Source organism: Eleutherodactylus coqui, chromosome 6, assembly GCF_035609145.1.
Source record: "Eleutherodactylus coqui strain aEleCoq1 chromosome 6, aEleCoq1.hap1, whole genome shotgun sequence".
NCBI classification, from domain to species: domain Eukaryota; kingdom Metazoa; phylum Chordata; class Amphibia; order Anura; family Eleutherodactylidae; genus Eleutherodactylus; species Eleutherodactylus coqui.
The window spans coordinates 17,813,921-17,834,071 of record NC_089842.1 but is presented as its reverse complement, the minus strand read 5'-3'; the positions used below and the strand labels follow the sequence as shown (position 1 = coordinate 17,834,071).

Sequence of the window (20,151 nt, the reverse complement as noted above, 5' to 3'; positions counted from 1 at the left end):
GCGCACAGGTAATACGCAGGTTATTTGCGTGTGGCGTGTGCATTTATGCAAACTAATTGATTTCAATGGGCAGCGCACAAGATGGGTCACGCTGTGTATTTTCCCATGTAATCACACGTTCTATTCACTGCATATTACATGGGCAAAATTTGCATGTGTAATACACGGCAGCAATACGCTCGTGTGAGGAGCCCTAAGCGCACTTTGGCCGCGCAAACATGTGGCGTATTTTCATGGCTGATATGCGTTTACGCCTGTGTAAACAAGTCACAGAAAATCCCTTTTAACACTTTTGGACTCCAGCAGATTGTCAGCTCTTGGGGCTTCAGGCTCAGTTGCAGTTTCTATAGTGGAGTGCTGCTGCCATCTAGTGCTTAGTTGCATTTAAAGCAGCACACGTGACAGACGTCCAACATCCCACCAGTGGCCCCAGGAATGCCCTGAAGGGCCACAACATTCAACTACCATTTTACTTTTTTCATGTCTATCAAACACTCCTCATATCTTCCCAGCGTATCGCCGTGTGTGACGGATATCACCATTCCTGGCGGCCTTGGAGGACCGCTGACCAGTGAGGAGAGCGAGGACGGCGGGCGCGTCTGGTCAGTCTTCTCGTCTCTCTACGGTTACTCTCCAACCACGTGACCTGCGGTTGCCGGAAGTGTCTTCTCTGCCGCCGCCTGTGTGGATCCCGGTCCTCTGAGGTCGGGACGGTTGGCGTCATGTCGAGGAAGCAGGCTGTCCGCTCCCGGCCCGGGAAGAAGGCCGAGGTGGAGCGGAAGAGGGACGAAAGGGCTGCGAAAAGAGCGCTGGCCAAGGAGCGGCGGAATCGGGCCGGGGAGGCGGAGGACTCGGAAGAGTTCCTTAGTTTCGCCAACCAGCTTCAAGTGCTGGGACTGCGGATGCGCGAGGTGCCGGGAGACGGGTGAGCACCCGAGCTGTCAGCTCAGCGGAGCCAGACATCTTACTGCACCCGGCGCCATCTTGGTACTCTCACCGTCAAAGCAGCCTCAAGAGCCAGGACGCCGCCATCTTGGTGCTCTCATAACCCAGAGACACCCAGAACATCAGCCCTGCTGCCATGCTGTTTGTTATACCGCAGCAGCAGCATCTAGAACCTGAGCAGTATTATGTCTAGGTGCTGCCATATTGTTTCACCAACAAGTAGAGTAATAAAGTAACGTCATGAAGGTGTCCTGGGCTAGAGACACCTAGAACAATAGTTCTAACGAGAATGTCATGACATCCCAGCAGCATCTACCTAGAAGCTTAATGGTATTGTCTAGATGCTTCCATGTTGTTCCACCAACACCTAGAACATCAAGTACCATCAATGATGGTGTCCTAGACACACCTAGAACAATGGTTATAATACCACCTAGAAAATGTCATGAGATCCCAGCAACATCTACCTAGAACCTGAGTTGTATTATGTTTAGGTGCTCCTGTATTGATTCATTAACACCTAGAACATCAAGTAATGGTGTCCTAGCCTAGATACACCTAGAACCTTGGTTATAACATCATCTATAAAATGTAAGGTGATAATGTAGCTCTGAGAACCTCAGCAGTAATATTTTTAGGTGCTTCTATATTGTTCCACCAACATCTAGAACATAAAGTGACATCATGAAGGTGTCCAATCCTAGAAACACCTAGAACTTTTGGTTGTGACATCTTTAAAATGTTCTGAGACCCCAGAAGCACATACAAGCTGAGTGTTGTTACTTTGTAGGTGCTTACATATTGTTTAACCAACACCTAGAACATCAAGTAACAGAATGTTGGTCATAGACTGGTAGAGTAAGAAGGGACCTCCAGGGTCATCGGGTCCAACCCCCTGCTCAGTGCACTAAATCATCCCAGACAGATGTCTGTCCAGCCTTTGTTTGAACACTTCCATTGAAGGAGAACTCCCCACCTCCCATGGTAACCTGTTCCACTCATTGATCCCCTCGCTGTCTAATATCTAATCTGTGTCTCCTCCCTTTCAGTTTCATCCCATTGCTTCTAGTCTTTCCTTGTGCAGATGAGAATAGGGCTGATCCCTCTGCACTGTGACAGCCCTTCAGATATTTGTAGACAGCTATTAAAGGGGTTGTCCCGCGCCGAAACGGGTTTTTTTTTTTTTTGTTAAACCCACCCCCCCCCCCCCCCCCCCCGTTCGGCGCGAGACCACCCCGATGCAGGGGTTAAAAAAACAAACCGCTCAGCGCTTACCTGAATCCCGGCGGTCCGGCGTCTTCATACTTACCTGCTGAAGATGGCCGCCGGGGTCTGCTCCCTCCGTGGACCGCAGCTCTTCTGTGCGGTCCATTGCCGATTCCAGCCTCCTGATTGGCTGGAATCGGCACGTGACGGGGCGGAGCTACACGGAGCCGGCATTCTGCACGAGCGGCTCCATTGAAGAGAGCAGAAGACCCGGACTGCGCAAGCGCGGCTAATTTGGCCATCGGAGGGCGAAAATTAGTCGGCACCATGGAGACGAGGACGCCAGCAACGGAGCAGGTAAGTAAAAAACTTTTTATAACTTCTGTATGGCTCATAATTAATGCACAATGTACATTACAAAGTGCATTAATATGGCCATACAGAAGTGTATAGACCCACTTGCTGCCGCGGGACAACCCCTTTAAGTCTCCTCTCAGCCTTCTCTTCTGCAAGCTAAACATTCCCAGATCCTTTAACCGTTCCTCATAGGACATGATTTGCAGACCGCTCATCATCTTGGTAACTCTTCTCTGAACTTGCTCCAGTTTGTCGATGTCTTTTTTAAAGTGGGGTTCCCAGAACTGGACACAGTATTCCAGATGAGGTCTGACCAAGGAAGAGTAGAGGGGGATAATGACCTCACGTGATCTAGACTCTATTCTTCTCTTAATACATCCCAGAATTGTGTTTGCCTTTTTGGCTGCTGCATCACATTGTTGACTCATGTTCAGTCTATGATCTATTAGTATACAGAAGTCTTTTTCACATGTGCTGCTGCTTAGCCCAATTCCTCCCATTCTGTATGTGCTTTCATCATTTTTCTTGCCCAGATGTAGGACTTTGCATTTCTCCTTGTTAAATACTTTTCTGTTAGTCGCCGACCACTGTTCAAGCTTTTCTAGATCTTTTTGAATACGCTCTCTCTCTTCTCTAGTGTTAGCTATCCCACCTAGCTTTGTGTCGTCGGTAAACTTGATCAGTTTCCCATCAATTCCTTCCTCCAGATCATTTATAACAATGTTGACCAACACTGGGCCTAGGACAGAGCCTTGTGGTCCCCACTTGATAAATTCCTCCACTTGGATGTGCACCCATTTATGACCGCTCTTTGAGTCCGATCACTCAGCCAGTTGTGAATCCCCCTAACAGTTGCCTTGTCAATCCCATATTTGGTCATTTTCTCAATAAGTATGGTATGAGATACTTTGTCAAATGCTTTACTAAAGTCAAGATATACTATATCCACTGCATTTCCCTGATCAACCCAGTCGGTGATTCTGTCATAGAAGGAAGTTACTGTATATACTCGAGTATTAGCCGAGTCAATAAGTTTTACCACAAGAAAACCTGGTAAAACTTATTGACTCGAGTGTATACTAGGTTAAAAAAACAAAACACAATACTCACCTCTCAGCCGGCGTCTGTGTCCCCGGCGTGATGGTCTCCCCAGCGGTGCGGCAAGCTGCTTGAGAATTCTCCCTGCTCGGCTTTGAATTCCCCCACCATCAGCGCTGTGTAAGTAAGCACTGTGATTGGATCGAGCGCCAGACAATCACATCTGGCGCTCAATAAACCAATCACAGCTATTCAGTGATGTCATTCACTGAATGGCTGTGAATGATGGAGAATCGGCTGTGATTGACTGGTGCCGGGGCACAGACGTTGGCTGGAGGTGAGTATTTCGGGGTTTAGTTTTTTTTTTTTTTTACCTTACTCGAGTATAAGCTGAAAGGGGCTTTCTCAGCATAAAAAAATGTGCTAAAAAACTCGACTTACACTCAAGTATATACGGTAGATTCGTCTGGCATGACTTGTTTGTAATAAACCCATGCTGGCTCTGGTTAATTACTCCATTCTCATCCAAGTACTTGCATACATGCTGTTTAATAATTTGTTCAAAGATCTTTCCCGGTATAGAAGGCAGGCTCACAGGCCTGTAGTTTCCTGTGTCCACCTTTTTCCCTCTTTTGAAGATAAGGATAACATTTGCCCTTTTCCAATCTTCTGGGACTTCTCCTGTTCTCCAGGAGTTTTCCTAGACTACGTCGGCGAGTGGTTCAGCAATTACCTCCTTTGCTTCCTTTAGTATGCTAGGATGTAATTCAACTGGACCTTGAGACTTGAATTAGTCTAAGTTAGCTAAGTGTTCCCTCACCATCTCTCTGCTTATAGATAGTCTGCATCTTTTTATCCCCCCAATAGCACAGGGAAGATCAGTTGATGTTCCATCTACTTTCTGAGAGAAAACAGATACAAAATAGGAATTTAAAAGTTCGTCCTTCTCAACATCATTCTTAAGCAATTCACCATTTTCATCTTGTAAGCATCCAATAGCATCTTTGCCTTTTCTTTTGCTTTTGACATACCCCCAAATCCTTTTTTATTGCTTTTGGCCTCTGTTGCAAGCCTCAATTCATTAGCTTTAGCTCTTCTGACACTTGCCCTACAGTTTCTGCAGACCACATTATATTCTTCTTTAGATATTCATCCCTCTTTCCATTTGATAAACATGTTTTTAACGTGTGTAAGTTCTGTGTTCATCCATCCTGGTCTCTTTAAATGCTTCCCATTCTTCCTTCTTTTACGGCTTGTTAACGATTGTGCTTTAAGAATCTCATCTCGCAATATTTCCCCACCTTCTTGGACATTTCTGTCCTTAAGAACATCCAGCCATTGGATTCTTCATATCATCTTTCTGAGTTCATTAAAATCTGCCTTTCTGAAATCCAACCTTGAGGTCTGAGTTTTCTCAGGTCTTCCTCCCCTTTTTATCCAACATCAAAGGACAGCATGATCACTTCCTCCTAAGGTCCCAGCCACCCTTACTTCCTCAACCATTCCCTCCCTGTTGGTAAGGATTTGGTCCAAGATAGCAGATCCCCTTGTTTTCTCTTCTACCTTCTGGAAGATAAAGTTGTCAGCAAGAGCGGATAAGAATTTGTTATATCCATTACTTTTACCTGAGAGAGATTCCCAACAAAACTGGTCTCCAGTTCAATCCTAGAGTCGCCTAGAACCTTGGTTGTAACATCGCTTTAAAAATGTCATGAGATCCCAGCAGCATTAAGAAGCTGAGCTGTACTATATCCAGGTGTTTCCATATTGCTTTTCCAACACCTAGAGCATTAAGTAACACAATGGTCTTCAATCATAGAAACACCTAGAACCTTGATTGTAACATTGTGAAATGCCATGAGATCCCGGTAGTACTTAGAACCTGAGTGCTGTTACTTTCTAGTTGCTTCCATCAACACCTGGAACATAAAATAACATCATAAAAGGTGTTGAATCCTAGACACCCCTAGAACCCTGGTTATAACATTGTCTAGAAAATGTCATGAGATCCAAGCAGCATCTAGAACTTAAGAATAATAATTGTATCTACACTAATAGAAGCTTCAATAAAGCGCTGGATGCCAACCTGTCTGCACTGCTATCCCATTCAGAAAACAACTAGAACTTTAGTGATGAGTCCACCAGCTTTTATTCCAGTAACACCTAGAACATCAGCTCTAATGTCATAGTTTTTAGTTCTCACCATCTTTTCTTCCTCCTCTGTAGTAATTGTTTGTTCCGTGCTCTGGGGGATCAGCTGGAAGGACATTCCCGAAATCACTTGCGGCACCGGCAGGAGACGACTAATTATATGGTGAAGCACCGCAACGATTTTGAGCCTTTTGTAGAGGACGACGTTCCATTTGACAAGCATGGTGAGAACCCTGATTGTCACAGCTGAACGCTGACACTGCTTCTCCACGGTCTTGTTGCTCCAATTGTTCATGTCCATTGTGTCCCCCGGCCTCCGCCTGCTCTTGCCGGTCTCTCTCTGCCTCTTGCCCGTTGCCACCTCCCCCCACCTCCAGCCTCCGCCTGCTCTTTCCCATTGTTCTCCCTCTGGCCTCCGCTTGCTCTTTTCCACCCCCCCCACCCCACCCCCTGCCTCCGCCTGCTCTTTCCCGTTGCCCCTCTCCTCCGGTCGCCGCCTGCTCTTGCCCGTTGCCCAGCCCCTGGCATCCGCCTGCTCTTGCCCGTTGCCCACCCCCTGGCCTCCGCCTGCTCTTGCCAGTTGCCCACCCCCTGGCCTCCGCCTGCTCTTGCCAGTTGCCCCCTTCCTCCAGTCTCCGCCTGCTCTTGCCCATTGCCCACCCCCTGGCCTCCGCCTGCTCTTGCCAGTTGCTCCCCTCCTCCAGTCTCCGCCTGCTCTTGCCCTTTATTCCCGCCTCCGCCTGCTCTTGCCTGTTGCCCACCTCCTGTCCTCTGCCTGCCCTTTCCCCCGGCCTCCACCTGCTCTTCCCTCTTACCCCCCCACCTCCACCTGCTCTTGCCTTTCATCCCCCCCGCCTCTGGAGGACTGCTCTTGCCTTTCATCCCCTCCACCTCCACCTGCTCTTGCCTTTCATCCCCCCCACCTCCACCTGCTCTTGCCTTTCATCCCCCCCACCTCCACCTGCTCTTGCCTTTCATCCCCCCCACCTCCACCTGCTCTTGCCTTTCATCCCCCCCATCTCCACCTGCTCTTGCCTTTCATCCTCCCCACCTCCACCTGCTCTTGCCTTTCATCCTCCCCACCTCCACCTGCTCTTGCCTTTCATCCTCCCCACCTCCACCTGCTCTTGCCTTTCATCCTCCCCACCTCCACCTGCTCTTGCCTTTCATCCTCCCCACCTCCACCTGCTCTTGCCTTTCATCCTCCCCACCTCCACCTGCTCTTGCTTTTCATCCCCCCCACCTCCACCTGCTCTTGCTTTTCATCCCCCCCACCTCCACCTGCTCTTGCTTTTCATCCCCCCCACCTCCACCTGCTCTTGCTTTTCATCCCCCCCACCTCCACCTGCTCTTGCCTTTCATCCCCCCCACCTCCGCCTGCTCTTGCTTTTCATCCCCCCCACCTCCGCCTGCTCTTGCCTTTCATCCCCCCCACCTCCGCCTGCTCTTGCCTTTCATCCCCCCCACCTCCGCCTGCTCTTGCCTTTCATCCCCCCCACCTCCGCCTGCTCTTGCCTTTCATCCCCCCCCCACCTCCGCCTGCTCTTGCCTTTCATCCCCCCCCCACCTCCGCCTGCTCTTGCCTTTCATCCCCCCCCCACCTCCGCCTGCTCTTGCCTTTCATCCCCCCCCCACCTCCGCCTGCTCTTGCCTTTCATCCCCCCCCCACCTCCGCCTGCTCTTGCCTTTCATCCCCCCCCCACCTCCGCCTGCTCTCGCTTTCTGCCTCCACATCACATTCTTATTCTTTTTCCTTTGCTCGTAGTTGAGAACCTGGCACAGCCCGGAACCTTCGCTGGTAATGACGCGATCGTGGCGTTTGCACGTAGCAACCAAGTGAATGTAGTGATTCACCAGCTGAATAATCCGCTGTGGCAGGTAAGTCATCTCTTCTCCGCACAGAAGGGAAATTGTATTCAGCAGCGTTCCCCGGCAGTAATCTATAACCCCCCATGAATATAAGTCCCCGTTATGTCGTCTTCCATCTATTCAGGCGTATTCTGTTCCTATGAAAGCCCTGTGACCCCCAATATGGCTGTTACTCAGGGGTTGGGACCCAGTTTTCTCCAAGACCTGAATGCCAAGTTCCCCTACTTATGCAGCATTGCGTCCTGTCTCGTCTATCTCCTCATAGTTGAGCAGATTCGCCACTCAGGACTGTAGGAGAGCTGAGTGATGACCCCCTAGGGAGTCATAATGGCAGCCATATTGGTTGTCACCCGGCGTTCCCAAAAACGACAGAACAGGATTTGTTATCACCTGACCGAAGGAAGACTCCAGCTTTTACACTCCTCAACATTGAAATTGCAGCACCAAGAAGTCGTGGAATTATGGAAAAGCAGACATGTTAATGATATGCAAATGATATACAAAACTAAATATTCAAAACATCAGTATGGATGATTAATTCAGTATGGAGTATGAGCGCCACATGCAGACGTACCCGCACTCACACACACAGGTTATTAATGGTCGTCTGAGGAATGTTCTGCCACGCTGAATGCACTTGGGCACGCAAATCATCAAGATGCACTGCTGGCCGCTCGCTTTACAATTCCCGACCAATGATGACCCAGATGTCCTCGATAGGAGACAAGTCCGGAGGCGCTGCAGGCCGCGGTAACACGTTGAGGCCACGCAGGCTGCTCACAGTTGCACGAGGAACATGCGGTCTGGTGTTGTCATGTTGAAAAATGGGTCCTGGGACACTTCGGAGAAATGGCGGTACCGCTGAGCTGTTAGTGTACCTTAATCCACACCATAATCCCGGGAGAAGGACTGGTGTGACGTTCCCTCGTGAAGGCCTCTTCATGCCGTTGCCCACGTGGTCTCCAGACCAATCTCCGACTATCATTGCATCTGAGACAAAAGCCAGACTCATCACTGAAGACGACAGGCCTCCATTCCAGCCTCCATTGCCGTTTCGCTCTGCACCATGCTAACCTTCGAGAGCGGTGAGGTCAGAGGAACACTTGTGGCTGGACGTCTGCTTGCAGCCCAATGTCCTCTGAGCGCCTTCTGATGGTTTGTGTAGACACTGTTCGACGCCTGCGGCTGGGGATGTGACGTCCAATATCACTCGCAGTACAGAATGCATCACTATGCGCCATTTTTCTAACCTGAAGATCTGTCCGTCAGAGCTTCGCTTTTCTGCACCTCTTGCTGTCATTCAAGTTTGTCGCTGTTCTCCCAACCACTGGGACACACAATTTGGTACAGCGCTGACCCCTCGGCCTACATGATCAGCGATCTGCCGGAGTTATAAACCAAGATCTCAGTTCATAGATTCTGTGACTCTCCGTTTACCGCACGTTGCGATCTGACACTCCCCAGGCATGACGTAATCGTACCGCAAGGCTGTCCGATTGTTGAGTTATCGTGTGGCTGAAAAAAATTGCTTTTGAGTTTACTTTCATACCATTGAAGCCCCTCCCACATGCCACAGATTGGCGTGTGATCATTTGCATATCTCAGCGACATCATCTACTTCCTTGATTTGCAGCTTGTCCGTCTTGGTGTCCTAATTTCAGTGTTGAGGAGTGTATTTTAATGCAGGCCACATCAGGTTGGATAAGTCCCAGGCAGGAGCTGGTTAATGGCGCCGGATTAGTCAGTGAGGGGTTTGGCAGACTGAGATGCTTTGTCTTGTTGCCTTTCAGTGTTCTGCCAAGTCAAACATGGGGATTATGGGGGAAGTGCCAAATGGGCGACATTCAGAGGAATCTCCGCTTTATCCTCACAGATCCGAGGATCGGACAAGGCCAACGCCCCGGAGCTGCACATCGCCTATCGCTACGGGGAGCACTACGACAGCGTCCGCTCCATCCATGACAACACGGAGACCCCGGCCCAACTGCAGACCGAGGTGACCGACTCAGAAGAAACATTGTATCCCCGGAGACCTCGACAAATAACATTCTTACCATATGTGACTCCCGATCCGCTCACAAGTCCTCCTACCTGTCGTCTCTTCTCTGCGGCCGCTCTCACACATGCGTCACAAAACACTGCGTCCAAAATCATGTTGTTTTACCGCAGTTTGTACAGCGTTTTTGAACGCAGGTTACAGCGTTTGACAAGAGGTTTTTAACGCACCCGATCATTGTGATGAGGTGCGCCAAAACGCGCAATAATAGAGCAGGCAGCGCTCCAAAATCGCTACGTTCAAGCACTGGTTTGCGATGTCCCATTGAAATCAATGAGAGCGCTGTACCGCGATTAGTGTGAGAGCGACCTTACTGTGTTTTCTGTACCCCCGCCCTTTCCCCCCCGCCCTTCTTACACCGAATGGCCATTTTATTAGAGACCCCCATCTACTAGTGCATTGGACTTCCTTTGGCCTTCAGAACCGCAACAGTTTGTTGTGGCGTAGATTCCACTCGGTGATGAAAGGAATATCGTTCTGAACGACTATCGGCCCCTGCGGACAGGAAGCTTCTTGTAGTTGCCACAGATTAGATGGAGGTGCTGACATGTTCTGACCACCTGACAGGAAGGGGTCATCGATTCATGCTGCTTGCGCCAAATTCTGACCACCCATCAGCACGGTGCAACAGAAATCTGGACCCATCTGACCAGGTGATGTTTGTCCCACTGCTCAGTGGTATAATTTTTGCACTCTTTTACCCCTGGAGTCTCATCTTTCTGTTTCTCTTACACACAATGGCGCTGGAAGTGGTCGCCGACCGTTATAGCCCATCTGTGTTAAGGAACGGCGAGTTGTGCATTTAGACACATTAGTTGGAGCACCGGCGTTGTATTCGGCTGCTCCTCACTGTGCAGCGCCTGTTGGTCACAATGATTCCTGACATCCTCCTCTGACCCCTTTCAGAGTTGTTGCCATTCACAGGATCCCCTTTCACTGGGGATGTTTTTCCTCGATCACGCCATTCTCTGTATACTCTCCACACTATTACACAAGAAAACTCCGCACGGCTGCCAGTGACATCCCGGCCGGCTAGTCCAGCACCGATGACCCGGCCGTGTTGGAAGTCACTCGGATCGCTGGATTTTCTCATCTAATGTGGATTCACACTGAAACTGATCCACGGGAAACTTCTGATGTGATTTTATGCTCCGGGGTCACAGGGAGAATTCCCATACAGGGAAGCGGCAATCATGAAAGGGCCGGGGACTCTAATAAAGGGGTCGTTCTGCATATATGTGGCCTCTGTTCATCTTCAGTGGAGACTGACAATTTCACAGATAAATCCATAAGCGAGAGGAAAAGTACATTTATGTCGTTCCGAGTCTTTGGCAAGCTGGGCACCGCTGTGGGGATGCCACGGCTGCTGTTAGTGGTGGTCCGAAAGAGACCTAATCATGTGAACAGCTTCTACACCATGTATATAGGAGTTATCAGAGCCCCTTGACGTTTGGGCACTCAACCCTTTCCCCCCCTTTTCAGTCAGCTGACAGTAGTGTGATGTCATGGGCTCGTCTCCATTTTAATGTCAGCAGCGGTTGGCCTACTTGCTGACGGTTTCCAGGCACCAGATGTTACATTTGCTGTCTATAGAGACCAGATTAATCATTGGCGGAGCAATAAGGGAACTTTTCTTCTGTCTTACGATCTCTGCTTGTGATTTCCATCCATGTACAGATGCTTTCCAAAGACGTCTCTAACCGGAAGGGTAAACTGAAGTCGAACGTATCGGGCGAGCAGGCTGAGCACCGAGGGGATGCAGTACAGAAAGTCCGGAACGCCACCGGCTGTGCGGTAAGATGCTGTACACGCGGAATGCAGTGAAATGCTAAAACCCGGAATAAGCGGCGTGGTTCCGTGGCGCATGTTAACGAGTCTATGAGCACTGCGGCGCCACGTAGCTTATGTTATAGTGCTGTAAATAGGAGTCAGCAGCAGACCGGAGCCTGTCATCAGGACTGCATCAGTATTTAAAGCGCTACTGGCCCTTTAACCCTTTACTGTAAATATAGGTCGTGAAGTGTCTAGTGAGGGGGCTCGGAAGCAGAGTCCACTCCATACCTGATGGCCACCAGCAACTGACGACTGATCAGCTGATCGTGGCACTTAACTGTTTAGATGCTGCTATCAAAGTTGACTGCTCATGTAAACAGTGGGAAGGGGGGACCCCATAGGCACCCACAGTGATGTTATTGGAGGGTGCTGATGGGCTGGCATGGTAGCCCAGAACCTACCGAAGGCTCTCAGAGCTGCCATGTATAGATACCTATCAAGCTCTGCTTGTGGCACGACTTCATAGACCACATTAAAAATGTTATACGCTACATGGACAGAAGTATTTGGACACTGCAGAAAATCAGCAAGTATGCAATAGTCTGCAATGTCATACTGCAAAGCGTGTGCTGGACTGGTGTCCTGAAAATAAGGTGAATTTGCTCGACTGGCCTGCTCAGAGCCCCGATCTCAATCTGATCAAGCACTTGTGGGGCGAACTGGAGCGACGCGTACGACACCGCCACCCACGCCCATCTTCACAACAATCTCTTATCACAGCCCTGCATGAGGAATGGCGGGCTATTCCTGCCCAGACTTAGGCCCAACGTTCACTTGTGGCTTTGATTTGCGGAACCCTGCGCAGCAGATCTGCAAATCAAAGCCGCCCATAGGGATGCATTAGCATCCACAAACAATTTAAAAGCATGCGGATGCCATTTTCTCCCAGCGTGCAGATCGCACGCTGCAAGAGGAGATTGCGGCATACTCCATGTTTGGCGTGGATTCTGTGTGACGGCTTCCATTGAAGTCAATGGAAGCCGTCATATCTGCGGCATAGCTGTCATTGTGGCTGTGCCCGGATCCGCGGGAAAGCAGCATATTAAAGAAAAAATGCACTGCACATGTGTCTGGCATGCCCAGACGCATCCACCATGCTAAAGAAAGAAGATCCGGCCGGTACAGATGAGATCCGCGCTGGAGCCGGAGAGGTAAGTAAACGTTCGCCCACCCATTGCCGCGGGCATGCAGGGATTCAGAAGTGGAATACGTGCGAGTGGACATTGGGCCTTAGGGAGAGCTTGTGGATAGTCCATATAGTGCATACTGCAATACTGAAGTACAAGCGATCACAAGTTCAAGACTCCTGAAGGGACTAAAAAGTGTAAAAAAAAAAAAAGTAAATACATAAAGTTTAACAGTTCAAAAAATCCCTATTCACATTTTTCTTGGTGAAAAATCTAAACTATTTAAAAAAACCTTCATATTTGGTCTCGCCGTGTACTTAGAGGTCCAAACTATTAAAACATCACAATATTTATCCCGCCTGATTGAAGTCATTTCAAAAAAGAGGGCAGAATGACAAAATTGCATTTTTTTTTGTTATTCCAGCTCTGAAAAAATTTGAATAAAAAGTGATTCAAAAGATAACTAAACCCCAAGAAAACGAGCCCCGCACAGCGCAATCAACAAGAAGATAAAAACAGCTGCAGGTCTTGGAATATGGCGACAGAAAGCAGCTTTTAACCCTTTCCAATCCACTGTCTGACGTCTAAAGACATTCTGATTGAAGCCTGTACAGCTTCTCATGTCGGAAGACGTCCGGCAGGGTATTCTTACTGTATATTACTGGCCGCTCTGTTGTCGGGGGCCTCTCCAGCATGTCCCATACCGCAGTACTGGCTCTAGCCAGCAGATGGCACCGTTGTATAATGGCAGAAAGAGAAAACCCCCTAGGAAACCCTGATTCCAAAATTGGATTGCAAAGGGTTAAGAAAGAAATGTATTTACATACAAAAGTTTTTACGTACATTTATATGGTACATTAAATTGTACCATTAAAAAAATACAACTCGCCCCATAAAAGAACAAGCCCTCATATCACGTCAATGGGAAAAAAAAGTTACGGCTCGTGGTAGACGGGAACGATAAAACCGAAAATAAAGACAAAAATCTCTGGTCCTGAAGGGGTTAAACAGAGGCAGCTATTGCTTCACACGCTATATTCACACGCCGTCTGTTTGTAGGACGTCCGCCTCATCCTGCAGAGCCTAGAAGCCGAGAGCTACGACATCGAGTCGACTATTCAAGTCGTCCTCCAGATCGAGGAGCTGAAGCAGATCGGTGAGTGCGCCCCTGCAGCGGCGCCTAAAAATCAGGGAGGAGTTGAACGTAAGGCTGGTCATAAGTGCTCAGGTGATTTGGGCAGATCGCCTGTAATGGGTTGTTACAATGTATCAGTGTATTGTAGGCCCTTACATAGGACTTAGTCATTTAGTAGGGTGAGTCTGGAGTTTCGGAGACCCCGGGGTCCTGGAGCCCTGTCACATTTCTCTTGTTCTCCTTAGGTGATAGAAATACAGACTGTGCAGCAGAGGGAAGCGACTGCTCGTACTCATCAGCCACCTGGGAGCCAAGTGACTGCGAAGGACTAGACTCCCAAAGAAGACCTCAGACGCCGCAGCAAGACCCCACCAGGCACAAGAAGCAGAGCCGGCAGCCTGGGGAAGACACAAAGGAGCAGAACAAGAAAAACAACAGCCAGAAGGTAAAGGAGTTTCCAGATGTGTCCAGTGTGGAGTATCGGATCCTTGTCCAGTCCAGCAATAAAGGAGTCTTAGGCCATGCTCACAGGATGCGGATCAGGCTGCGACACACTTTACAACACTATACATTAAACGAATGGTACAGTAGGCCGTGTGGAGGGACCCTAACGGGTTTGTCACCCAGCTTTCCCAGATTTCTGAATGACATCTGCAGTCCTGTATAAATCAGAAATGTATCTCTGTGTGACTAGTTACCTTTTCAATCCACTTCCCTGGGAAAGCTAGGAGATGACCCCTGTGGAGGTGTAGTGGTGGCCATATATGCTGGCATCCCTCTAGCTTTCTCTTGGGCAGTCTCCCAGCTTTCCTTGAGGTGGGCCACCTCCTCAGCGGCAGTCTCCCAGCTTTCCTTAAGGTGGGCCACCTCCTCGGGGGCAGTCTCCCAGCTTTCCTTAAGGTGGGCCACCTCCTCGGGGGCAGTCTCCCAGCTTTCCTTAAGGTGGGCCACCTCCTCGGGGGCAGTCTCCCAGCTTTCCTTAAGGTGGGCCACCTCCTCGGGGGCAGTCTCCCAGCTTTCCTTAAGGTGGGCCACCTCCTCGGGGGCAGTCTCCCAGCTTTCCTTAAGGTGGGCCACCTCCTCGGGGGCAGTCTCCCAGCTTTCCTTAAGGTGGGCCACCTCCTCGGGGGCAGTCTCCCAGCTTTCCTTAAGGTGGGCCACCTCCTCGGGGGCAGTCTCCCAGCTTTCCTTAAGGTGGGCCACCTCCTCGGGGGCAGTCTCCCAGCTTTCCTTAAGGTGGGCCACCTCCTCGGGGGCAGTCTCCCAGCTTTCCTTAAGGTGGGCCACCTCCTCGGGGGCAGTCTCCCAGCTTTCCTTAAAGGGGTTGTCTCGCGAAAGCAAGTGGGGTTCAGCACTTCTGTATGGCCATATTAATGCACTTTGTAATATACATCGTGCATTAAATATGAGCCATACAGAAGTTATTCACTTACCTTCCCTGCGCTGGCGTCCCCGTCTCCATGGCTCCGTCTAACTTCAGCGTCTAATCGCCCGATTAGACGCGCTTGCGCAGAAGGGTCTTCTGCCTTCGGGTCTGTCCGGCAGCATCGGCGTTCTGGCTCCGCCCCCTTCTACGCGTCATCGCGTAGCTCCGCCCCGTCACGTGTGCCGATTCCAGCCTCCTGATTGGCTGGAATCGGCACACGTGATGGGGCGGAGCTACGCGATGATGCGTAGAAGGAGGCGGAGCCAGAACGCTGCTCGTGCCAGACCGAGCCGAAGGCAGAAGACCCTTCTGCGCAAGCGCGTCTAATCGGGCGATTAGACGCTGAAGTTAGACGGAGCCATGGAGACGGGGACGCCAGCGCAGGGAAGGTAAGTGAATAACTTCTGTATGGCTCATATTTAATGCACGATGTACATTACAAAGTGCATTAATATGGCCATACAGAAGTGCTGAACCCCACTTGCTTTCGCGAGACAACCCCTTTAAGGTGGGCCACCTCCTCGGGGGCAGTCTCCCAGCTTTCCTTGGGGTTGGCCACCTCCTCAGGGGTCGTTTCCTGGCATTCGCTAAATTTGTCAGACGTTTTACAATTACATTATTTTTATTAAGGGGAAGTGTTCTTTTTTGCAAAATGTTCTCATGAATGTGCTGACATCGGCAAACCATTAAATCTCTTCACGCTCCCCTTTCCAGATGAGCAATAAGCAGAGGAAAGAGCAGCAGCGGCTGGAGAAGAAGAAGCGCCAGGAGGAACGACACCGGCAGAAGGCGCAGGAGCAGCAGAGCAACAGTACAGACAATAACCGGCAGGAGGCTGAGAGCGCCTCCAGCGTGACGGTGGTGAAAGCGCTCTCCACCCTCAACATCTGACGTTCTTCCCTCCTGTATATCCTACAAGCTGCGTCCATGCCGGAACAAGACTTCTCTCCTAACCACTCTGGTGGTGCCTTGTCTCTGCTCTCCGGGGAATAGGCAGTGTTGGTGGTGCACGAAGGGAGACTGCACCCAATCCAGTTACCTGGAGCAATGGTTAGATGGCTTGTGGAACTACAAGTCCCAGCCGGTAATGCCAGGTGCTGGACTGCTGACCTAGGGGAGCCGGCGGTTGGAGAAAAGATTCTTAACGGTTCTATTTTTAATGAAAAGAAGTCAATCTATGACTATGTCTGACTTCTGCACGGTTACTGATCTATGCAACAGTTTGTCTTAAAGGGACAGTACACTTGCCATGAGTAGGGTATTGTTTCCTATCAGTCAGCCATGTAATATTGACCTTATACTGAACCTTCCATTCAGAACATCATTTGAATCCACATGAAATGTTGCGTAACTGTCTCACGCTGATGTTCTGCTCCAGTCACCTCCAGAGCTGCATCCGCAATTCTGCAGATTCTCCAGTACTGATTGTTTGTTTCATAAAATCCGCACTTTATAATTGTATATTCTGAATCTCTTAATTTGGTTGCACAGTAATTGTTTCCAGTGACTGCAGAACAAACATGATCCGCTACCTGACAACTAGAGCAAGAAATAAAGCGATACTTATTGTGCAGATCTGTTTCATTTGATACTTTGATTTCGCTCATTTAAATGTTCTCAACGTAAAATAGCAGGAAAGGGGGTCATTGGGTGCGGCGGCAGGTCCACCGACCAGAGGAGCAGCCAGAGGGACGTTCATTGATACTCAGATTCACCGCTGCCCATAAAAGCAGGGATGCGGGTAGTAGGACTACATTGGGGAGGTCTTCTCTCTGGCCAGAACCAGTCTGATTTTTGAAGGAATTCCGGTCATGTAACTGAGCCCTTAATGGGGGTGCATACTTTTGCAATCAACAGTTTGTTCAGCGATCACAAAACTGAACCAGTGAGTAACAATCATTCAGTGTAAACGCCCACAAACAGTAGTTGTTCGACTCTTTAGCGACTCTTCTGGCGTTAGTTGTCCCGTGTAAAGCCACCGATGGGCCGCTCTCACACAAGTGATGCGCTTTCACGCCGGCCGCATCACAGCTGAAAAAAACATGAAAAGCCAAAACAAGTTGCAGCCAAAATTCGCATTTTCTCAGCCATTCACACGGGCGGCTGTGGCATATTAACGAAAAAATACACCGCAGCCAGGAAATCCCTCGGTCGGCATAAATCCTCTGAATGATTTCTAATGCCTAAATAGAGGCACCTGCAATATAAAGAGACTGACAAAGTGTTCCCCCAGCTGTCCGGTATCAATCAGCTGCAATTCAGGATACTATGACCGCTAAGCACTAGCTGTAATTGGCTGAGCGCTTAGCCAATAGCCAATAGCTAAGCACTAGCTGTAATTGGCTGAGCGCTCAGCCAATCAGCATAGCCCTTTCAGGAGGCGGGGATTTTTAAATCCCCGCCTGCTGAAAGTGCTGGACAGCAGTGTCGGGGAGACAGCCGTAGGACGCGTCTGAGCGGCGAAGAAGTGCGTACATTTTGTTTTTCTTTTTTTCACCAGTATACATCACCTTGCGCTGTCCGGGGCGCATATATCTATATTACACTCAAGTTCGGCACTAACAACCAATCAAGTTGAATCAGGGAACCCAAACAACCAATGAGGTTGAATCAGACAAGCCAAACAACCAATCAGGTTGCTGGAATTGTGAATCAGAATGAATGAGGTTGCTGGAATTGCTCCATAGTGCCGAACTTGAGTGTAATATACACTACCGTTCAAAAGTTTGGGGTCACCCAAACAATTTTGTGTTTTCCATGAAAAGTCACACTTATTCACCACCATGCGTTGTGAAATGAATAGAAAATAGAGTCAAGACATTGACAAGGTTAGAAATAATGATTTGTATGTGAAATAACATTGTTTTTACATCAAACTTTGCTTTCGTCAAAGAATCCTCCTTTTGCAGCAATTACAGCATTGCACACCTTTGACATTCTAGCTGTTAATTTGTTGAGGTAAGCTTGTGAAATTGCACCCCACGCTTCTAGAAGCATCTCCCACAAGTTGGATTGGTTGGATGGGCACTTCTGGCGTACCATACGGTCAAGCTGCTCCCACAACAGCTCAATGGGGTTCAGATCTGGTGACTGCGCTGGCCACTGCATTACCGATAGAATACCAGCTGCCTGCTTCTGCTGTAAATAGTTCTTGCACAATTTGGAGGTGTGTTTAGGGTCATTGTCCTGTTGTAGGATGAAATTGGTTCCAATCAAGCGCTGTCCACTGGGTATGGCATGGCGTTGCAAAATGGAGTGATAGCCTTCCTTATTCAGAATCCCTTTTACCCTGTACAAATCTCCCACCTTACCAGCACCAAAGCAACCCCAGACCATCACATTACCTCCACCATGCTTAACAGATGGCGTCAGGCATTCTTCCAGCATCTTTTCATTTGTTCTGCGTCTCACAAACGTTCTTCTTTGTGATCCAAACACCTCAAACTTGGATTCATCCGTCCACAACACTTTTTTCCAGTCTTCCTCTGTCCAATGTCTGTGTTCTTTTGCCCATCTTAATCTTTTTCTTTTATTGGCCAGTCTCAGATATGGCTTTTTCTTTGCCACTCTGCCCTGAAGCCCAAAATCCCGCAGCCGCCTCTTCACTGTAGATGTTGACACTGGTGTTTTGCGGGTACTATTTAATGAAGATGCCGGTTGGGTACCTGTGAGGCGTCTGTTTCTCAAACTAGAGACTCTAATGTGCTTATCTTCTTGCTTAGTTGTGCAACGCGGCCTCCCACTTCTTTTTCTACTCTGGTTAGAGCCTGTTTGTGCTGTCCTCTGAAGGGAGTAGTACACACCGTTGTAGGAAATATTCAATTTCTTAGCAATTTCTCGCATGGAATAGCCTTCATTTCTAAGAACAAGAATAGACTGTCGAGTTTCAGATGAAAGTTCTCTTTTTCTGGCCATTTTGAGCGTTTAATTGACCCCACAAATGTGATGCTCCAGAAACTCAATCTGCTCACAGGAAGGTCAGTTTTGCAGCTTCTGTAACGAGCTAGACTGTTTTCAGATGTGTGAACATGATTGCACAAGGGTTTTCTAATCATCAATTAGCCTTCTGAGCCAATGAGCAAACACATTGTACCATTAGAACACTGGAGTGATAGTTGCTGGAAATGGGCCTCTATTCACCTTTGTAGATTTTGCACAAAAAAAACAGGCATTTGCAGCTAGAATAGTCATTTACAACATTAGCAATGTATAGAGTGCATTTGTTTAAAGTTAGGACTAGTTTAAAGTTATCTTCATTGAAAAGTACAGTGCTTTTTCTTCAAAAATAAGGACATTTCAATGTGACCCCAAACTTTTGAACGGTAGTGTAGATATATGCATCTGGGGCTCCGCTGTAGCTTCCTTCCGTCCCCGGTCTTTTTTATCTCTTGTGGCCGGGGATTGAAAAATCCCTGCCTCCTGGAAGTGCTGACTGTGATTGGCTAACTCTTAGCCAGTCAGAGCCAGTGCTCGATGAATGCCTGTGATTGGTTCATCGAGCGTTTGCTGTGACTGGCTAAGCATCAGCCAACCAAAGGCAGCGCTTCGAGGAGGCGGGGATTTTTCAATACCCGGCCAGAGTAGATGATGAAGAATAGTCTTGGGGACCAGGGAGAAGATGCAGCAGAGCCACGGACAGCGCTTCTAAGGTGATGTATACTTTTTCTTTTTCTGCAGCTAGGGCTTAGATTATGGCTTTTACAGTAGGATTTCCTACTGTTAAAGTTGCATTGCACCGCACGAAAATTGCGTTTTCATGTGATGCAACAGAGAGGAAGGCTCCGTAGGGAAACATGGGCTACAAAACCTCATAAGTGAGGTTTTTGTGTCGGGATGTTGAATTCTACAAAACATCACATGTGAATTAGCCCATAGGAAAGCATGGGCTTCACATACGTGCGATTTGTAGCATTGCAGCAACGCGACTTTGTCGCCCGTGTGAATGAGGTCTTAAGGTGAGGATTATACAGGAGATCCCAGTACAGAAGCCACCAGGTGTAGAGCTGAC

General features: G+C 48.9%; 1 protein-coding gene across 1 annotated transcript; it reads left to right on the top strand.

Annotated features, from left to right (window-relative positions):
* The first annotated feature begins 546 nt into the window (after window positions 1-546).
* On the top strand, window positions 547-16,716 carry OTUD3 (OTU deubiquitinase 3). The gene is made up of 8 exons (XM_066606372.1): window positions 547-925; window positions 5,773-5,921; window positions 7,463-7,575; window positions 9,440-9,562; window positions 11,300-11,416; window positions 13,642-13,738; window positions 13,963-14,162; window positions 15,858-16,716. The coding sequence occupies exons 1-8, from the start codon at window positions 723-725 to the stop codon at window positions 16,032-16,034; spliced, it is 1,179 nt and encodes a 392-aa protein (XP_066462469.1). The 5' UTR covers window positions 547-722; the 3' UTR covers window positions 16,035-16,716.
* Window positions 16,717-20,151: the final 3,435 nt, after the last annotated feature.